Genomic DNA, 22,759 nt, shown 5'->3' with positions numbered 1-22,759 from the left:
TATTGGGTAATATTGGGTTTTATTAAATTTGTACATATATTTAAAGCCATTTTCCTATTTAATATACCACTTAAGCATATATGTTCTACTGTACACATGAAACTATGGAATTCCTTTGTGGGACCGCGATAGTTCACGTCTGGCGCCGGTTCCTAGTTCAATCCTAGCTTCCGCCAGGTGCGTTTTGTGGTGGACAAACATCGTGTGTGTTGGTTTTCTTGGGGTTCTCCCGTTTCCTACTACTTTCGTCATGCCACAATATTATCCATATCATCACAGTCTCTCTTAGCCCTGGTGCATAATCGTGAGACATTGAACTAAACTTAGAAATAAAAAACAAAAAGAAAATAATGCACAAGGAATCTATGAAATCCCATGCGCATCTCGTGGGACACACGTTGCACCATTGACCCTCGCTTGTATTTCGATATCTATTAGAAAGAACGAAGTACAAAGTTTTCTATAGTAACAAAGAGGTGGATAATTTTATGTAATACAGAATAGGAATGAAATCCCCTCTTACACTTATGATTCAAATCCCTGAGCCAGCGGTCCTGAGTTTCATTCAAAAATGAAATGAAATATTTGAGGTTTACGTCCCACGGTTATGCCGGGTAGGCTAAAGAAGACGGTAATGATGAGAAATGAATGAAATAGTGGAATAAAGAAAGTGGGAGGAAACGGGAGAACCCCGAGGAAATCCACACGCGGAGTTTGTCCACCACAAAACTCGCTTAGCGCGAATTGAGATCGAACCAGGGACCCCATACACTAGAAGTGAACGCTCTACCACTGAGCCACCGCGGCCCGAGTTTCACTCGAAACATGCCAGGAAAATACTGAGATAGTACCTCAAGTTCAGAATCCAGAGATAAAAAAATGGCTTTATTGAATGGATATTGTTTTTCTAAAAAGAAATAAAAAAGTCTTTTTTAAGAACTGAAATGTTGGATTTTTTTTTTCTCATTTTCAGTTGCCAATTTGTTTTCTTACAATAGTTTAGAATTAAATTAGGTTTTGTGATATACAATAATTGTACTGTGTTTCACATACTCTATTAGATACGCAAGAAGAATTAGGGAGTTCCACGTATCTGATTGCCGTTATTGATGAGAAGATAAAAGTGTATCTTTACTAATTTCCTTTTCCAAGTGAAGCGTTCTCGATTTGTAATTAACTGACACATGGAGAAAGACATTTTATCTGTTTATATTAATACACAAGTATGTAACCAAAACAAAGGAAATATAGCCGCATTACTTTAGATTTCATACAAGCTGAAGTACCCGTTCTTCCACGGAGAGAATTAGGTTCAAGGAAAAGGTTTGAGCCTCCTCTCCCCCTTAGGATACGCATATTAATGAACCGTATTAAGATACTCTATTTCTGGCATGAATTTTTAACTTCCTTCTCCCTTAGGATACGCCCTTTAAGGAAAATAACATCATAGCTTGAGGTTGATTCTAAAAGTAATTTCAAACTATTCAATCATTTCCCGTGACGCGGGACACAAACTACAGACATTGTCGATTTAAATGTGAAGAAAGAAATTATAAAAAACGCCCTCTTTGTTTCCTTAAAATGGAAATTTTCAAAAACAGGAAACGACTTGTCCCCTTATTTTTAGTGAGGTATTAATATACCGAGTTTCATCTTCCTAACTTGGCGGACTCGTGACATACATTTTTTTTTTTTTTTTCTAACAAGAACTTTGAACTTCTTTTACTCCTTCTACTAGGATGCGCTCTTAAATCAAAGGAATATAAAATTTCCAGCGCAGAGTAGGTACTAACTATTGTATGTTCAAAAAATCATTTCAAACTTCTTAACCGTTTCCCCGTGTGATGCAATCAGAAACAACAGCCAATATCGCTTTTAAGTTATAGAATTTGCTACCCTTCCCCACTTAAAATGGAAATTCTCAAAAAAACTGGGACACGGTTCCACTTACTTTTAATGTGAAATTTACATAAAAAATGTCATCTTCTTAACTTGACAGAATCGCGACATACTAAGATTTTCGCGTAGATTTTGATCATCCTCCCCCCCCCCCCCATGGAACATGCATTTTAATGAAAATAATCTGATTAAAAACCCAGTTCGAAGTACGTGATAATTGCATTCCAAAATTCATTTTAAACGGTTTAACCGTTTTCCCATGTTGCGCGCACAAAGATTATTTTCATTTTTATGTAATAAATTACAGTTGAACAGTGTTTCATCGAACTTGATTGAGCGCAAACAAAATTCATTATGAATGATTCCCAAACCATCTTTGTTTTCAGTGTATTCTGTTCTGGTGGTAAATACATATTTTAAGCCAATTTTGAAACTAGGCATACACTAAGAAGCACGATTAAAGGAAGTAGTTATATTAAGAATATTATTTCAAACCAAGTTTTAGAGTATATTTTTTGAGGTGGGTTTTATTGTGGTTATTTTATATGTGTTTTACCCCAAAAAATCCACTGGGGAATTTCGGGCTGAGGAAGATTCCAACAACCCTGGTAATAAAATGACAATACCACAAGAGATGTGATTTTTGTGTCCTGTAGTTTGATAAGTATGAATCCATTTTTCAAATGCAACGTTTGACAGTTCAACTGTTCAACAAACAGCCGCCTCGTCGTGAACAAATTTACGGGTGGCATAAAAAATGAGTAGAATAAGGAAGCAAGGGTACATATGCAAGTTTAAAAGCACTGCTCGTCCATATATATCAAAAGACAATGTCGAGCGTACCCGACGTATATTCGAACGGAACTCAACGAAACTAACACAACGGGGCAAGCATGAAGCTTGGCATTTCTGTAACAGCGATCTACCATGTTCTTAAACAGATTCTGCATATGAAGTGTTACAAGTTGCAACCACTGCAAGCATTATATCCCGACGATCGTCCAAAAATATATAAATTCTTCACTGAAGCCTGATGGATGTGGAAGAGAATGCTTTTTCGGAACGACTTTTTTTTCTTCCAATAAATCATCTGGTATAGTTAATCGCCACAGTGTTAGAATTGGGGGTATCAACAGACATGCAAAGTCGTCGAACATAAGAGAAAAACGCTGAAGTTTTGTTTTGTTTGTTTGTTTGTTTGTTTTGTTTTGTTTTTAAGCAAATTTAATGTACCTTTATGTTTTGCAAAGGAAATTGTGACCGCATTGTCATTCCTAGACATGGTGGAAAACTGGTTGTTGCTCCCAACTTCAAGAAGCTTTGAATACTTAATTTTCATAAAGAGTATCCCAACAAGAACGCCGGATTTAATATGGCCCAAAAAGTCTTTATTTTTAGAAAGTGAAAACTGTTTTTACATACTCAAATCAGGTAAATGTTCTGACTAAAGGATGAAAAATAATGTCATGTCATAATGTCCTCCATGACTTTCTCTGCAGCACCGCACTCTCTCGATGAGGTTCCCAATCACTTTTTCACACGTATGCCTGTCGAGATAGCTAATGACACGTTCAGTTTCCTCTATACTTGCACTATTCTGAGTTTCTTTGCGTAAATCTGTGGTTTCGGGAACCCCCGAAGAAAGAAGTCATAAGGAGTAAGTTCACATGACGTTGGTGGCCATTTCTGATCACCATTGCGAGAGAGTGCTCAGCCTGGGAATTTCTGATTAAGCAAAGCAATTGTATGTTGGGAGGAGTGTAGGTAGCGCCACCTTGTTGAAACCACATGCGTTCAATATCAGTTCCGTGCAAATGTGGCCACAAAACTCTGGTAATCATATTGTTATACCGTTCCCTGTTAATTGTAACGATATTTCCTTACTCGACTTGAAAAAAAAGTAAGGCCCTCCCACTGTCATTCCACCACCCCAAAATCCACGTCACATAGTAACTCCTGTGGATGCAATGGTATCTCTTTGATTTCTCGAGGATTTTCTGTCGCCCGCGTGCGACAGTTTTATTTCTTGGCAACACCATTCAGATAAAAATATACTTCATCACTAAACATTATGTTTCTTCATCCACTCGTTGAATCTCCAAAACCCATTCGGCAAAATTTCTCCTTTGATCATTTGGTTTCAGTACCTGGTGAATTCGGTTTGATGAATTTTATACATCTGTATCTGCAGATCTTCCGTAAGAATACGATGTAGGGAACTTTGAAATGCTCGCCTGTTCTGAACGACGCTGAACAAATTTTTTGGCTGCAATAACACTATCACGCACAATAGTGATGTTTTCAACAGATCGGTCGGATCGAGAACGTGATGATTTAATGTCTGATATCGAGCCTGTGTCCTCAGATTTCTTTATCAGTCTATGAACTGTTGTTTCCTTAGGTACATTTTCGCGTTCAAAGATTGCATGAAGCTTTCTAAGAGTCTTGTAATGAGTTTTCATGATCAAAACTCACTGTTCCTATGTATAGCGCTCTATGTTGACTAAGATGCAACTGAATGCAAAATGAACTGACAATGATAAAATTCCAGTGTTGCCAGGTAAATCAAATTCGGCTTCTAAAATCAGAAGATTTACCCGTTGTAAGCATGTAAAAATAATTTCCATTCTCTAAAAAGATAGCATCTTTTTGGGCTATTAAATCCAGCGTTTTTGTTGGGACATCCTTTACAAGATGGTGTTTCTCTATATTTCCACTTGGAAGTCCAGTGTTACCTGAACGATGTCATAAACTCCGGACCCAATCCCCTGTGATTTTTATCTATGGCGGTAATTAAAGAATTGTGTTCCACCTATGCTCGGTACTCTTCAAGATATGCGAAATCGAATCGCAGAAACAGTGAATTTAGTTACAAACTCTCAGTTAACTCGTGAATGGAAAGAAATGAAATTGATTTGATATTTGCCACGCTATGAGGGATGCTTACGTTCAGTTACTACAATCTAGCGGGTCATAGTCCAACTTCCCTGTATCCAGTGATACGTGAAATGTGTTTCTGTTTTACAAAGTCTGTATGGAATAAGTTTTTGAAATCTTCTCTCTCTTTTTGAAACATCCGGTATAAGAAACCTCATTTCTCTTAACATTGTTTCGAGATACTTTCTCTTTGTTCTTATTATTTATTTATCTATTTTTTATTTATTATAATTCTATGTAGTGAATATTGGATACTTTATTTACAGAGATCTCATTGCCTCGCACACAATTTTATCAGGACTTTTCCCGGAAGACTACGGCGAGGATAGCCCAAACATTGCCAATCATTACCAGCTAAAACAGATAGAACTTGGCAAATTCAAAGATTATATTCCTGATCTTGGCATACCGTATATTTGGGCACAGCGAATGGCCGGCTTAGATTTTATGACAGTGCAAGATGCGGATGGCAACCCATCGCAGGTGAAGTTGATTACCTTTTATTTCTGTCTTCTCAGTTTTGCCTATGTAACATTTCTCTATACTATGTACATGTACAGTATGCCATTTCTTTATAGCGTCAGTGTATTCCACATTGAAATGCACACAGAGCACTCTTTACCTGTTATATTATCTTGGCCTTTTTCCATTTTTCATTTATAAGCTGGTGGGTATCGTATTTAACCAATTTCAGGATTCAAATTGGACTGTGGTAACTTGAATTGAATTCATAGGTGACAACAGTAGGATTAGTACCAGCAATTAACAAAATCTTCGTAATAAATACAGTTAAACAATTTATAAGTGGCGTAAGTACAAGACACTCCTAAGCCCAGAAAATATTTAGATCCGAAGAAGATAACAGGTTATTGAAAGAGTAATAATTCGATTAACGTAACATTTTATGTAGTTGGTGAATTAAAAAAAAAAAAAAAAAAAAAAAAAAAAAAAAAAAAAAAAAAAAAAAAAAAAGGCCTTTCTTTTAAGATTACAATATGTGTCAGTTGCATACTTTGATATATTCAGCAACTGTATTGGTTCATAGAAAGATAGGCTGCACCTTTGTATTTAATACCATGTACAGTATACAACTTTCAGTGTCTTTTGAAAGTAATTCCGGAAAGAATTAATTCCTAAATGAATTCATTATTGGATGCGACGAAGGAAAGAACCATAGTGCGTAATACTGTGTTCCGTGAAACACAGGACAGTTTATGTCATCATGATAGTTTAATGTCTTCAACTTCTTTTCAATCTCTTTGAACGTATTCAAAATATAAGGGAAAATTTAATTCCTTCAGATATCTCCAAAGGAAGTAACTCGGAGCTATTAAACCCGGGGAGAGAAATGGGCAAGTCATATCCGAAGCGAAGGGATCAGAGGATTGGGAAACAGTTCTGGGAGTACATAAGAACTAGTGCTTGTTGTGTGTGCCATTATATCATCATCTTCACACTAAATGGTGTCCTGCGTACGCGCCTTTGGCATGGGACACCCGAGTTCGATTCCCGGCGGAGCTCATGTGGTTCGGATCTCACGTTAAGCTGTAGGTTCACGTCTAATATAGTCTCGCTGCTGAAAGGGACGCTAAATTAAAAATCAAATCAAATTAAATGGTGTCTATTAAACTGTTCTGTTATGAGGAAATTTTGTATTTCTTTTGGAGGAACTTGAAGGCGATAGATAGTTCCTCACCATTTTCATATGAACGAGCTGCAAACACCAGTCCATCATGAAATACGAGCAATTCCAGGATACATGGTACTGTGCACGAGAATGCCTTCCCTCGCTGTCTCCAACAGTGCGTCCATGTGGGTGGAGAATATTTTGGAACAAAATTTTTCAAGATACACTAAAGGTTGATGTTGTACACTGTATTAAATGCAAATGAAAATCCTTTGATTTTATATCTTAATAAAGTTTTTACATGTTTTATTTTCCTGTAATTATCTCCTGAATTGGCAGATACGCGCTACTCCTCTTCATAGCCCTTAAGGTAGTTACACAGGACAAATGAAACAAGAACTTTACCTATGTGTTCATTTTATCTGAGTCAAAAATGTAATATTTTTCCAGGCTGCAGTATGTTTATCTTTGAATACTGAATAATTGTTTGTGTATTTCGATAGGACAATAGAGAGTACTTGTTGGGGATTAAAAAAAAAAAAAAAAAAAATGGAAGGAACATGGTTAGAATATGCTTTAATGAATGTAAAATTAGAGATGCAAATATTATAGAAATTGCCACCTTTCTTTCTCTAAAAAAAATTTTTGAAAACGCTGCGACGCATGTTCGCCCAATTTTAAGGAAAAGTATATATACACCAAACTTCACATTTCCATCTTAAGCGAACATTCGGTATTTTCGAAATGAAAAACTGGAATTTTTAACTTTACAGAAATTGGCTCCGTTTCCCTTCAGAAATGGATTTGACATCCCGAATTTCTCATTCCATACTCAAGGGAATCCTTACATTGATCGTTTTCTCCATAAATAGTACGAAATTGAAATATATAAAAAAAAATTTTTCTTTAGGTGGAATTTTCAAAAACGCTAAAAACATCTTGAGTTATTTTAATGAGAATTTTATATCTTGAGTTTCATCTTGCGAAGGAATCGTGAAGTATACTATTCTTGAAGAAATAAAGAAAAAAAAGAAACTTGTACCTCTCTTAGGATATGTTTTTCAGGAAGTCCTTCCTTAATATTAGTAACAAAATTAAGTGTGTGTCTGCCTGAATTGTCTAGATATCGACAACTCTCAGCGCAGTGAATGAATGAATAAAATAATAATAATCATAATGAAACGCAAATCATTTCTTATTTTGAACATAAAGATGAACGATTTCAGCCAACGAAAAATCGTTATAAGACTGATACAGTGATTAAACAGTCGTCCCTGAAAAGCCCCAAAGTTTTTTTTTGGCATTGCTTTTGCTGATGCATGTACTGAATTTTTCAAGAATGGTGACAGCATCTTACTCTGTTACTCATAGATTATCTAGTCATACAGTTAATGCGGAAGTTTATATATTGATACTCATATGAATGAAATTTTGAAGCAGCAATTCCACGGAAAGCTCAAAGCGAAAGTCCCGTTTGGACTTCTGTCCGGTGGGAGTGTAGTTACAGCTAAAATTACGTCTCCTGGGCTTCTAATGTATTTATCATGCCCTTCCCCCCCCCCCCTTCTCATTTCTTCTAAGTGGCTTCATCCGTTACTAGACACGTGAATGAATGTCATTTTGTATTAGACCAGGAGATAATTACTTACACAGGAACAATAATTTTAAGGATCCGCGAAGGTTGGAACGCGTACAAAGAACTGTGTTAAACTTCAAAGAAGGGCCTTGGGCACCTGTGACATTCATTGCATTGCGCTGCTTCAGAATCAGGTTACGAATTTTCCAGCGTAAGAGAAGTCTTCCAGAAACAAAACTGACATCTTATGTTACGTTACGTACAGTTCGCTGTATCTTCTTACCCAACTTCTATTGTCAATATCTTTGGATTGTTTACGCCGATTTAAGTTGATTTTTGTAACCACTAAGAAACATATTTGATTTTGCAAAACAAAAGTCAGTAAACTGTGATGCGCCAGTTTGTTCATAAGGTGAATTGTGTTTAAACATATACATTTTAACAGTCTATATAATTTTATAAAGGCTGTATAATTTTCTGACATGAAATAACTCGTTTGATTTCTGTGTTGCTGTTAAAATTAATGCTTGTATGAAATGATTCAGTTAAGTAGTAATCCTGTTATCATTGTTCGTACTTTTAACGTTAATTTTATTTTTGTTGTTTTTACATTAATATGATTCTCGTTTCAGGGCTCTGTTTCGTCAGGAAATGTAACTCCAAATGCTGATGTTAGTCAGACTAGTTTAGAGTCCATTATTAAAGCTATTCGAAATCGATTGAAGTCAAGAATTGCTTTATGCAGTCAAGTACAAGCTCTTGGTAAGTATTTCGTTTTCTTTGAATGCCTTATAATATTATCATAGGCACAGTTATATTAAACTATGCTTACCTGTAAACAATCTTAATATCTTCTAAAATGCGTGTATCGGTAATACTCATATCAGGCAGGTAGCCAGGATTTCGTAAAAAAAAAAAAAAAAAAAAAAAAAGGGGGGGGGGTCCGTGACATGAAACTCTGTAGTCATCACACCAGGGGCTCGATTATTCTAAACTATTTTACTGAAACATATATTGGTTCGTTTAGCCAGGATTTCATAATGCAGGGAGTGGGGGGGATAACATGAAATACTAAAGGCCCAGGAGCTCCATCAATCTAAACTACTTTACTGGAAACATATATTGGTTTGTTAGGACAATAAAATGAGGATATTTTAGTAAGTATTTTAATTTAAAAAATTATGAAGAAATATCTAGTAAAAGAATAAAAAAGTATTGAAAAAGATTTTACAATATTTACGTTCCGTCCTCTGTTCATTCAAATATAACAATTTTCCCTTCATTATGACCTCAACTATTATAAAAAGCACATATTCACTATTATAAAAAGTACATATTCAATAATGTCTTGTAAAATATTTCACAATATTTGCGTTCCCTTCTCTGCTGAATCAAATGTTAACAGAACTTTCTTTCCACATAACTTTTTTGTTTTCATTATTCCGTCAACTACTGTCTGCTCCAAATGACAGGTTAAAGGAGCAGTAGAAAACTGTGTCTGAAATAACATGTTTGACACTGCAGAGAAGCAATGACGAAAAATTATAATAAAAAAAATGTCTGCGCTGTTACAGAATGGCACTGTACTTTCGAGAGCTTGAAAATTCCCTGACTAGTAGCAGAAATTCTGAAAATTCCGTACAGCTTGAAAATTCTGAAAAAAACTTTTCTACAAATTTCAAATTCCCTGACTTTTTCAGGATATCCCGCTTATTTGCCACATGTATTGCAAGTAATACAAATCTCCTCATAAGAAAGAGTAACCAAATGCTTGCTCTATCTTCTTATTTTTAACGCTGATTCTTCTTTTTCTCGTTTCTTTTTGTTTCATCCTTCCTTATTTTTTTATTTCTGGTCTCGAATAGGGGGTCCGGACTCCCCCCCCCCCCTTTGGCTACGTGCCTGCTCATATTAAAACAAGTAAGTTACGTTTCACAGTGTGAAAACATGATAGACCTCCAAACTATGTGAATTCAATACTCGAACTTGAAGTAATACATCTATAGCTACTGGTTGGAGTAGAGTACGGGTTCTTAACCTGGGGGTCGCGAAAATAAGTGGAACAGATAAATATAATTGGAATCTAATACCGGAAAATATTTTTAACTATTTGAATTTTGTTCTGATAGGTTAATTTTTATTTTTATACATACTATTAAGAGCAACAAAAAATAGGACTACTAAATATTTTAAACAGATGCAGAGTTGTTTAAAAATTTATTTAAATGAAAGAGGTACGATATGAAACTAATGAGAACTACATATTGAAATACAACTAAAATTGAAAGCTAATGAGATACCTCAGCATGGTGTGATTTCACTAGTGCGACAGTGTCCGGTTCAATTTTCGTGATGCACATTATCAAGTGATTTTCAGCTGATAAGTGATTTCTTGTCTTTATGTTAATGCTTACCATGGAAGATAAACCACTTTCGCACAGGTATGATGTAGCAAATGGAATTATTACTTTTAAAGCAGCGGATACCAGACTAGGATATTCTTCTCTCCACTTCAGCCAGAACTTGTCCAAGTTTTCGTTACAGAAAACTAGTTGCAAGAACTTGTCGCACGGTAACTCCATTAGTTGATCGAAATCTATTCGCTTTTAGAGAAGTTACTGTATCCACTTTATACAAGAAATGGATTCTACTATTATAGAAATAGATGGATATCATAAGATCTCCGCAATAGATATATTAACCTTATGACGCCAACCTTTCAAAGATTACGTTAATGTCAACCTGGGGTCTGTGCGGACCCCAACCAATAATATTGTTAGTAAGCACCTTTTATTAGGTTTTGTTTCTATTATATTGTTAAATACAGTTGCTTAGTTTTATTTACTATAATATAGTAAAAATAAAGACAGTATATATATAGTAGAAGAGTATACTAAACACAAACAATTTTTATTCTCCTGCTTAGAGATTCTTGGTTTCCTACCACACACACACACACACACACACTAACATATATATATATTGTGGACATTTGTTGTACGATATATTCTACTGAAATTTTCTATATAGTACATTCTCTTTATTTCTACTTATTTTCTGATCGCTTACGGCTTTTAATCATTTCCCTATGGATATTCCTGTTTCACCATCTCATTGTAGCAACAAATGTTGTTATCTGAAGACGTAACTCTCGCCGAGCCCGGTGTTTGTGAAATAAATCTAAATAGTTATATTTTCTCCCTTATTTAACCATTTCTTTCCAAGCTACTTCACCATTCATTTTACACTGCTTCGTTTAAACCCTACGTGCTGACAAACATTTATTTTGTCCCTGAATGAATATGATGTTTCAGTACTGCAGAGTCAGTAAATATTTCTATCGTATTTTTTGGGCATACTTGGAATGTAAACATACAAAAAAAAAATGTTCCAAAAGTAGGTATCAGATACTGATTCATAGTTTAGAAATTTCCAGATCTGTAGAAGTCATGGAAATTCATAACGAATATTTCCCAGAATTCACGGAATTGTGATATATTGTCTGTTTTCAGTTTCTCTTGACGAGTTTGAATGTTCTGAAATCAACAAAAGACAGTTGAAACGATTCAGTTACGTCGTTGCTTGGAATATTGAACGTCTATTTTCCCTTGGCCACAATTCATTCAAGCCATCTTCTGCCGATTTTTGCACTAGGGCCAAAATAATGAAGTCTATGAAAGCATATATTTCAGTATTGTCGCTTTCAGAGATTTATTCCTTTACTTTCTGAACAAAGATTTAAGGTTCTGTTTCCTGCACAATTAGATTTGCTAATTATGGAGTTTGACAACTTTGAAGGCACGTCGTTCATTTTGAACACTTATTTCCGCTGGTTCGAAGCCCGTTGATTCCTTAACCACATTCGCTGCCAACATCTAGTGTTCTGACAGGTCCTGTGCACTTGAGTTTCCTCCACGTTGAGCTGTAAATTCTGTAGTCTTTGAAATGAAATTAAATCTTTAAGTTTTACTTTCCACGGTTATGCCGGTTAGGCTAAATGAGACGGTGAAAATAAGAAACGACTCAAAAATGGTGCAAATGAAGAAAGTGAGACGAAACGGGGGAACCCCGAGAAAACCCACGAGCACGGTGTTTGTTCACCACAAAGTCCATACCGCGCGAGCTGGGATCGAACTACGGATCCCAAGAACCGGAGGTGATCGCTCTACCACTGAGCCACCCGCACCCCCTCTGACAACACAACGCACTTGTCACAGGAATATATATTTATTTTTATTTAGGTTGTCACTGTTAGGAACTACCAATTATCAAGCTTTATTTCTCTGTCTGCGCATATGGGAGCATGGAAAACCGTGGGATCCGCATGGACCCCAGGTGTGCTAAATACGTTTTGATTCTTAAATATTCATATAATTTCTAAATACAAAGGCGTACAACAAGAAAATTGTTATGAGTAAATTCAAAACATATTACAAAGAGATGTTCAGAGTCGCGGATAAGAATATGAAACAAACAGGCGTCATAAGGTTAAAAGTCCCACACAAGCTTATTTCAAGAAATTATAAGGGGGTCGCTGGCAAGAGGATATGATAAAATTTTCATTTTATGAAGTTCCCGTCGCACTGTTTTCGATGAAACCGGGTTCTGTAGGCCGGAATTGAGTTCAGACGTAATTTCCATTGCAGTGATCTTCGTTTTAGCTGCTACAATTCGTTTTAATGCCCTCCGGTCCCTATCTGACATGATTGTCTTTCGACCACTTTTGTGCTTTGCAGACGTCGTTTGTCCATGAATTGTGTATGCCCTGGTGACATTGGACACAGTGCCTTTCGATACCCCCACAATATTTGCCACCGTTGCCACTGAAGCTCCAACGAGACAGGCACCAACGATCATGCCTCTTTGGAAGTCTGTCAGGTCGCCCATTTTACTGCACCACTTTCACACCACGACACTCACAGGTGAACTGGTTACTGCTGACGGAAGAGGAAGGTCCACGTGACACATTGAAAACAAAAAACGATCGGCAACCGCAACACGTGTTGTACAGTGGAGGGCCAAACTTACGTGTCCTGTATGAAGTGTTTTTAGATTACTTTTTTTTTTTTGTCTATCCCTTGTATACCTACCAAACATGCCGTCGTGCTTTATTAGGAGAAAAAATGAAGCGAAATCTTTCAGTTTGATGGTCCTTGATTATGCTCTTCAGACTAACGGAGACAGATGATTAAGGCAAATGAATGATGAGTAAAGAATTAGTGGAATTAAGAATATGGACGGACATGGGAGTACCCCCAAGAAAACCTCCTGACACGATTTTGTGCACCACAAACTTACTTGGACAGGAATCGAATCAGGATCCTCACGCACCAGAGGTGAGCGCTTTATCACTGAGCCATCGTGCCTCCCACCACTGTCTCAATTAGGAGACCAAACGATTTCAGCAATCTGTTTCATCTTCCTCATTCGGCAAATCGTCGAGCAAAATGGTTCTCATGTCTCAAATTCGTTCCTTGGTTTCATGGACCTCTATTTAATGGATACTAAAAGCATTGGACAAAATCTGGAGCAGCCGATTTAGTTTGAAAGTCGTGATTTGAAACTAAAAATGTTAAATGCTGAATTTAGAGTTAAATAAAAATGTGTTTATTTACAATGTACGGGAATTTTACACTGTCAGATTTTATAGTGTACCTAATGAAAAGGAACTAATAACTGTTTCTTCTTACTTTTTTTTAACGAAATTGTAAAGGAAATGTATATTGTGTTTGTGTAATATGAAAAAGTTCCCTATAAGAAAACTAATAACAATGCATAATAAAATAATATACAGAACGTACCTTTACATATTTTTCTTATTTTGTAGAACGATAATTTTGGTACCTCTTTAAATTACTCGAGACTCAGTCGACTCCTTTCTTTTGTAGCCGAAGAACCAAGTTTTATCTACATCTAGGGTTGTTTATTTTCATATCTTGAGATTCTCTTACATTTACTTAAAACTACTACAAAATTTACCCACTAGCTTGTTAATATGTCATATGCATACACTCAAATTCACTCAAAATCGTGAGATAAGATGAAATTACCTAAGGAATCGACAAACGCTTCAGTAATTTAAAGAGGGGGCCGAAATCATCGTTCTACGAAATAAGGAAAATATCCAAAAATAGTTTCTTTAATTACATATAAAAGCGTATTAAACAAAATGAAGAGTTTAATATTTTAGTAGCAATGTAATTCACTATTTAATTTATAGAGACGTAGTTAAACTACATGTTATTAGTTTAGGTTAGTTATTAAGAAGTTTATTGCTAAATTAACAAAATGAATTTTTGTTGTTGTTGCTGTTGTGCCGAAAGGCGGTAACATTGAGAATGTGTATTTGATTCAAAAGACACTGAAGAGCCTCTTGGTTTGGATCCGATTTTTCTGTTCTACTTTTTTAAAAGTTATTCTTCCTTTTCTTTCTTCGTACATTTCCTGTCCTCTTTGCTTCTTCGACCCTCGAACTTCTTGTATGTTCTTTAGGAAGTTTTGAAATAGTCGAAATTAGTCCGTTACACGCCATGACTTTATTTCTTCACAGTCTTCCTCTTGGAGCTGTACTCGGTACATACTTCGTATTCTGCGGAATTCGTTTTTTCATTTATGCACTGTATATGTAAGAGAAAACACTGTTAAATAGTGGTTTCTATGTGTTACTTGTTTCTAATAGCGGTAGTGCACGTACTTCTAACAAATTATTAAATACAAACTAATTGGCAATATTGAATTTTTTCCTTAATATATTTTATAATAAACTCGTGCCCTTTGTACAATATTACAATCGTTAAACACAGGTTTCACTCTATATTATAATTTTTGTGCAGCAGAAATTCGGAACCAAATCCAAAGTTGATAAGGAATGATTATATTTATTTATTATTACGTTAATCTACTATATATATATATATATATATATATATATATATATATATATATATATATATATGCTCATTTCTGTTTCCTTTTGTTCAGAAATTGGAATGGTGGTGGTTCCTCAAGGCCTGCACAATAAATTTCCTTCTAAACTCAGTACAAAACTGAATTCATGGCATACCGTTACATGGGAAGATTACAGGCGGGCAGAATATACGCAACAGGCAATCCAAGCAGGACTAGTCAATTCCCGAGATACTTTCTACAAGGCTGTGTTGGGCAGAGGATCAGGTAAGTATTCATTTTTTCTAAAACATTTTTACAACTGTAAAATATCAATGTAGTCGATGTAAAGACTTCTTACTCATTGGAGTTCAAAGGCTAAAAAATGTGAAACTAGGTCGCAAATCGATCCCAGTGTATAGTTTACCGTGCCGATGTTCTATTTACAATGCTCCCTAGTCCGTCCCCTGGCCGTTTTCACATTTTCGGTCTTGAGTTTGATCTTAGCCGTTCAGACCGCATCGTTATACAGGATGTCTGTAAAGTTATTATCTGATTTCAAAGTGTTTATTTTTTTATTTTTTAACTGTTAGCCCTTCAGACCGCATGGTTATACAGGATGTCTGTAAAGTTATCCGATTTTTTTTTTTTCAAAGTGTTACCGTATAGCTTGATAACGGCTAGTCATATTTGAATGAAACGTACGGTTCTAAAGAGGAAGTGTTCCAGTTCATACACATATTACGTTTATACAGTTTTACACACATCACCTCATTTCAGAGTATGGTATTGGCTTTAAAAAAATATACAAAATACAAAATATTTGTAGTTACATCAAGATTTTAGTTCACAAATGATCTCATCTGGCCGCACGACACACATCGAGTTGATAGTCAAACTCTTCTCATGCCTTCCAAACTGGCGGGAGATGTCACTAGCTTGCGTCGCTTCTGCACGCCAATCACATCTCCCGCCAACCAAATGAAACTTGAACACTCTGTTTAGAACTGTTGGTATTTCGTTCAAATATGAGAACTGTTACAACACTGAAATCGCATTAAGGCTTCAGAAACACCCTATATAATATAACTTATGTTGATATATTAAGAAATGAATAGTATCAACTGATTGTGCTACAACATATGCAACAGTGCGAATTTAATGACATACAAAGAGTGAAATATTACTATGCGAACCGAAGTTACTCTTCCCTCCCGAAGTGAACTTTCTAAAGTCGACATTAAATACCTTTTTATGCAGTCGAGTCTTCTAGCAAGTGGAAATTGTAGATCATACGGAGAGTGTTCAACAATTATTGTCCCTAATACAGAACGAAATTTATTTTTCCATAAAGTTACCCATTATAGAAATGTACTTCGTCCACGTGTTCTAGAGCTGTTACACCTCATAAAAAGAAATGAAGTTTTAAAAATGCTGGTTGATCCATAGCATGTGTAACAGCCGCATCATTTTCAAACTTGCTCTCGCGGATATGCTGTTTCAACATGGAGAACAAATGGAAGACGCTGGGAGCGAGATCTGGGGAATTGGGCGAATGTACTGTACATGTACTTGAAACCGTACAGCCTGATTTGCTGCCATTGTGTGGTGACTTATGTGGGCTTGGGCATTATCTGATTCAAGAGGACTTGTCTGCGTAACATACGTCTTCTTTAGGTTTTTGATGGTTGCCCGTAATTTTGGAATTACCTGGTAAGTGTGCGTAGTAGTCTTCCTTGAGAGTGTGTCCGTGTTCAAGATAATAATGAAGAGAATCCACACTGTGAAAGGACCAGCAACCACTTGCATGTTCACTGCTTTACCTGCGTTATATGTTCTATAGTGTGATAACGATGCAAAGAACACAACAGCTACACGAATCTTCAGCAACCCGAAAAATCAGAACTAGCAGAGCATAGCTTAGTGCTGGGACATAAGAGTCAATTTTACATATACTACCTAAGTAGCCAAATGCAGCAATATTTGGAACAGAATAATAAAAAAAGCTATAGCCGTCTCATGTGAAAGCAGCAATCTCAGTAGAGATGATGGGTTTCAACTCAGTCCTATCTGGCCGGCTCTTTTCAGGAACAAGAAACAGGCGTTCAACAGAGCTCCTTCGTGGCTAAGCGGTTAGCGTACGCACCTTTGACATGGAAGATACGGGTTCGATTTCCGGCGGGAGCTCATGTTGATTCCACGTTAATCAGTAAGTCCTGTCTCATATAGCCTCGCTGCTGAAAGGAGCGTTAAATTCAAAATCAACATCATTAACAAAGGCACTTCTCGCAACCATAACAACAGCCAATATGGAGCCAGTGTTTCCCTCAGCCAGTCACAAGCCACCACTCATAGCTCTGCCTCTACGTAGTCACTATATGTATGTCCATATATCTCCGGTCTCTTCATAACAGTTTCTGAAGATAAATACAATATCTGCATTCGAAACGTCGGAAGTCAATATTAAAAGTTTCACCTTGCTGATAGCCCGAGAAAACTTACTAGATCCAAATGAAGTATTGAGAAAATAGAGGTATATCTTTGCAATTAACTGACACATGGGGAAAGATATTTTAATATGTTTGTACTAATACGCGAAAATGTACTACAAAAGCCAGTCGCATTGCTTTTTGTTCCAGATTATGATTGAAAATTGTTACAGCGAATTAGATAGAGCACAAACAAAATTTGTTATGATAATCTCCAAAATTTTCTTCAATGGTATCCTACTCTGGAAAGCCCCTCGTGATAAATATATATTTCAAGCGAATTCTGAAAAACTGGTTAATCGTACTATATATATTTTTCAGTGTGGTTTTGTTCAGGATTATTTCCTTACGTTCATCTGGGGTTTCTTATTGTAACCACGAGTATGAATGTATATTTCAGTTCATTAAATTAAATTATTCCTTTTTTCCCCCCTTGCATTGTCACCGATTACCCCTTCCCATGATTTTGATCATCTTCATCCACTTTGAACTGGACTCTGGTTGTCCATATGGCGCCGAATTGGGCATATCTCTATTAGTACTCGTAATTTCTTTTCTTTCTAGTTTTTTCTTTCCCTGTCTTATGAAGCGATTAGCAAAAATTCACGGTTTTCGTCCTTTTTTCTTGTTTTGTGACAATACTTCTGAGGTAATTTGTGACCTGTAATGATTTGTCTTTCAGCACGGCTGACAGCTCTGATTGCTGTGAAACCAGGTTATCCTCTGTCACCAACGGTATTTTCGCTTAGCCTACAATGGAAAGGAGAAAGGAACCCTAATAATGATGATGCCATTCGGGTAAGTTAAGTATTTTCTTCTTATTTGTAGATAACATTTCTAGATCATAGTTTCATGTCTGTTCTTGACTTAAAAACGTGCAGAATTTCTACAAACTGGAAAGTTAGGGAAAATATGAGTGTGTCAGGGAAATTAAAGACGGTCAGGAAATGCCAAGGAAACCGATTGAAAGTCAAGAAAAATTTAAAATTTCTTCGTATGTTTTTGTTGATAAATAGAGGATAGTTGACAGAAATATCTTTAATGTAAAACCATTATGAATCATTGTAGGTTTCAGACTTTTCAAGACCAATGGGCCTATTCGTCTTTGATGCTGTAGGGAAACTTTTACAAGATCTCATGATTCGGTGGGTGAAACCAGAACTGTTAAAATGTGCAGATACAGAGCTATTTAAAAGCTGATGTAACAAAAGCAGAAAATCTCAATGTAAGGAAAAAATCGATATCAGATTTGCTGAGCAACAGAAACTGGAGTTTTTACGACTGCAGCTGGATCCTAACTTCTATGATTACCAGTCTTCAGCAGAGCAGTCCTTTAGAGTACAAAACAGTTAAAGATGTGTCTTCTTTAGATTATAAGATAATTCAATATTCACCCCATGTAGGTCAGAAAAAGTTCTCTCTTCGTACAGATGAACTTCATATACATAACATAGATGTGTTTGCTGAAAACTCTGGGAAAGAATGCATGTCTTTCTCTAATGTAAACTCAGCAGAACTTGAAGAAATCTTCCAGAGTTGTAACGAATTAGGACTTGACGCTGCTTACAGCAAGTTTCTTGTTAACACTGAACAATACAAACATTTATGGAATATAATAGAAATTAGACTGTCATTCTCACGGAAATGCAACGTTCGAAAAAAGGTCTTTTATGAGTAAATCACTCTTCATGAAAAATATACATGAAAAACCTATTGTAGCAGAAAGGAGGTATTGAACACGGACAAATCGCCAGAAGATGCTGTTTTATATGAAAGGCTTCAGAGACCCTTCGAAGAGTATTTGCACCAGCAGAAGGAAGAATACTGAACACAACAAAAAAGAAGCTTAGAAGAGAATATTGGATGTACAACTGAGAGACTTGGAGCAAGAGGGGATAGGTCTGAAACAAGAGGTGACGAAAAGTAGCTGGTTATTGATGCCGATCAAAACGAGATCAAAGATAAAAGGGCTTTCTTGACATAAATTTCAATAACTCCCTGGCGTGAGGAGTTGGTATTTGATCACGTTTTGCGTTAATCTTGTTTCTAATTATAGTTTAATAGTTTTAATTTTAAAAAAAACTGCTGTTTTTCTTTTTTTATTCGAAAGTTTTTGTTATATTTGTACGTATTTATGTAGAGATATGTAGTCTTGTTTAAAGACAACTTCTTTCGTTCTTAAAAAACGAAAGAAATATATAGTGACAATATATATATATATACAAAATAACACACTGAGCAAGGTTATGTGATAATATGTAAAAAAGAAAAAAAAAACTATCACGTAACAGTTTCAACACAATAACTGTGTCTTCATCAGACTTCCACTCCTGGCTGCTTGGGAGTTGGTCATCGCTTGAGATCAACGAAAAATGTAAACTTTTAATTGGATACGTGTGCAGCTAAAAAGTGAAAGTGAAAGCCACACAGATGTTACTTTTTAATGAAGAGGCGGAGCCTAATTAAAAGTTGATCTCCAAAGAGTATATAAGTGATGAGACCAACTCCCAAGTAGCCAGAAGGAGTGGAAGTCTGATGAAGTCAGTTATTGTGTTGAAACTGTTACGTGATACTGTTTTGTTTCTTTACGTATTATCACATAGCCTTGCTCAGTGTGTTATTGTGTATTAGTATAAAATGGAAACAAGGCCTGATAGAATAGTTATATATATATATATATATATATATATATATATATATATATTATAACGACTCTATAGAAAAAGCGTCGTCAACCTGGTTCGTCTTGTAAAATATAAGTTACGAAGCGATAATTACCTTTCTTTATGCAAAAATCAACTCAGATATTCAAAGATTATTAGTCTCACCTTTATTGCTTGATATGTCTTAAATATTCTTTTTAAGACCGTAAAATACATAAATTCACTTGACTAGGTCAACACATAACATGTACATAGTCACAACTATCCCATAATAATCTCTTACAGATATTAAAAACATTCTTCTTTTCTGTTAATTTAAAATGAACATTCTACTAAGTATATTACATATTTATGAACACTTTTTGCCCACGGTACAGGTAAATATTATACTAACTAAAGTATTTCGTTATAAAAAATGTCGCCCGATAAAGGGACTGAATATAAAAGTCATGAGTAGGCTTGGCTTTTATATTCAAGAACCACTGGTCTGATTAGATTAATGTTCGTACATTACAGATGTTCTTTATATTTTGATCACACCTCGTATATATCTTCATTACTTTTTGGTTAACCCTCATATATATAAAATATTAGTTATTATCATTCACATAAATACATTTACAATAAATCTTTGATTTCATTAATATTTCTCTTTTATTACATTATTATTTATTCTTTATCATTAAAAACATCGTCGCTTAGAAATATAATTAACGAGGGTGAAACACAAATTATCAAGATTACTAGTTTCGATCATTATTACAAACGATGATGTGACAAATAATATTTGTTCTTTTCGGGCGCATTGTATAACAAATAAGTTAGATGTTGCAATTGTAATGTATACATAGTAGCACTAAGATGTCCAAAATAAAGAAGAATTTCACTCAAGGTAGTCATTGAATAATTGATTTTATAGAATGGATCTTATTCTTAACATAATCTTTGATAATTAAACACAAATCAATCTAATATAAAATAATTTTTGCCTTTAACTAATTATAAATTGAATTATGATTCTTCACATTAATAAGAAAGAATAAAAATTAAACATAACCTACGTTTGAATAATCAAATGGAAGTAAATAAATTTATTTTACAGAAACAAAAGACACCCTTTTGTTATTAAATAAACACATTTTTCATTATTATTGTTATTTTTCATTCTTATTTATTTGATCAAGAATGTTGGGTGCTACTACTTCTTTAACTAGATGCATTACAAATATTTATAACCATCGTTTTCATTATTAATACTAACACAAACTTTAAAACGAAAATTCACAAGAATCTATAACCAACATGGGTTTAACCTAATTTCGTTAACGGTAATCATGTTACATTCGCACTGGCATATGAATCTAATAAAGTGCATTGTACCGCACAATCGTGGTTAGGTTCTACATTAGGTTGTACATGTCTTTCATCGTGATTTGAATTTGGATACGAAGTACCATCTCGTGAACAATGATTATGTCTATACATAGGATTGGTAGCATCTCTAGGATTTCGACATGTATTTCTATTATTTTTGTGTCTACTTCGGTTAATTAGGTTAGGCGGATTCCCTACATAGCCTTGTCTATTTTGTTCATTTTGATTGCTAGAGTATACTCGTCTTAGGTTCGGTTCATTATTATTCACACTTCGGATATTCAAATTCCGAACAGGGACCAAATGATCAGAATTATTCTTATTTTTACCCATTCCTGATTGTGTTAGATTCATAGCATGGTATTGAGTTTCGTAGCATTGTACAAGCATTAATAAATGACTGAAACTCATACACTGTGTGGAAAATAAGATCTGCTGTAATTTAAATGGAAGCAAATTGCGAATCGATGCAATTATTCTTGATTCCGATTGCAAGGGATTAACAACCTTTAATTCATTATAGACATTTACAACAAACTCTACAATAGATTTGTGCAATCGAGGATTGAAATGTTGATTTCTAAGAGTGGCATCTCTGTTTGCCAGCAAAAAGTCATTTTCGTAATTCGCGATCAATGCCGCTTTAAATTCCTCATATGTACTAATGTGATCACGTATTGCCTTAAACCATAAGGAACAAGGTGGGAGTAATACATGGGGTATTAATTTCATGTATTGTGATCGGTCGATAGACATTATATTGCATTCATCTTGGAATTTCTCCAAAAAAGAACTAGCATTTTCATTGCACTTACCACTAAATTTACTCATGGCTTTGATTTCGCTCATCTTGACACTTAACTTTACCTTTCTTTTCTCACTCCTTGTTCTTGTGGTGTGATTGTTCCGGTCCGTAGCGTGCTGTGTCATGATACCATTTATATTTCGTTCATCAGTGATCTTCGGACAATTTTCCTCTAATATAATATCCTCCTCAGATTCCGGCAAAGGCGTATTTATATCCGGTGATTGGGGAAACTCGAAGCGATCACTGCCCAGATTATTGCGATAAATGTTATCTCTAGCCTGTAACGTTTTAATTTCTTCCTGCATAGTAGCCAACTGGATCTTTTGATGTTTAACGGAAGATTCTATTAACGTTAAATCCTTTTTTACAGCACAGATTTCATGATTTTGATAATCGTGCTTTTCTTGACACTCATCGGCTAACCTTTTTAACTTCTCTTCAAACTGCGAGGATATGTCGTTCATCACCTGGACGATTGTTTGTTTCGTATCGTCTGATTTC

At 35.3% G+C, this 22,759-nt stretch overlaps 1 protein-coding gene across 2 annotated transcripts in view; it reads left to right on the top strand.

The window, feature by feature from the left end:
- Positions 1-22,759, top strand: part of thoc5 (THO complex subunit 5) — an 88,154-nt gene that overhangs the window by 42,722 nt on the left and 22,673 nt on the right. For both annotated transcript variants that reach the window (XM_081771174.1, XM_081771173.1), the window contains exons 11-14: positions 5,103-5,319; positions 8,672-8,801; positions 15,021-15,212; positions 18,096-18,211. In XM_081771174.1, the coding sequence (XP_081627300.1) occupies positions 5,103-5,319; positions 8,672-8,801; positions 15,021-15,212; positions 18,096-18,211 (655 nt within the window). The remainder of the gene's footprint in view (positions 1-5,102; positions 5,320-8,671; positions 8,802-15,020; positions 15,213-18,095; positions 18,212-22,759) is intronic.

Source organism: Thermobia domestica, chromosome 9, assembly GCF_964235325.1.
Source record: "Thermobia domestica chromosome 9, izTheDome1.hap1.1, whole genome shotgun sequence".
Taxonomy (NCBI): domain Eukaryota; kingdom Metazoa; phylum Arthropoda; class Insecta; order Zygentoma; family Lepismatidae; genus Thermobia; species Thermobia domestica.
This window is presented reverse-complemented; position numbering and strand designations above follow the sequence as displayed.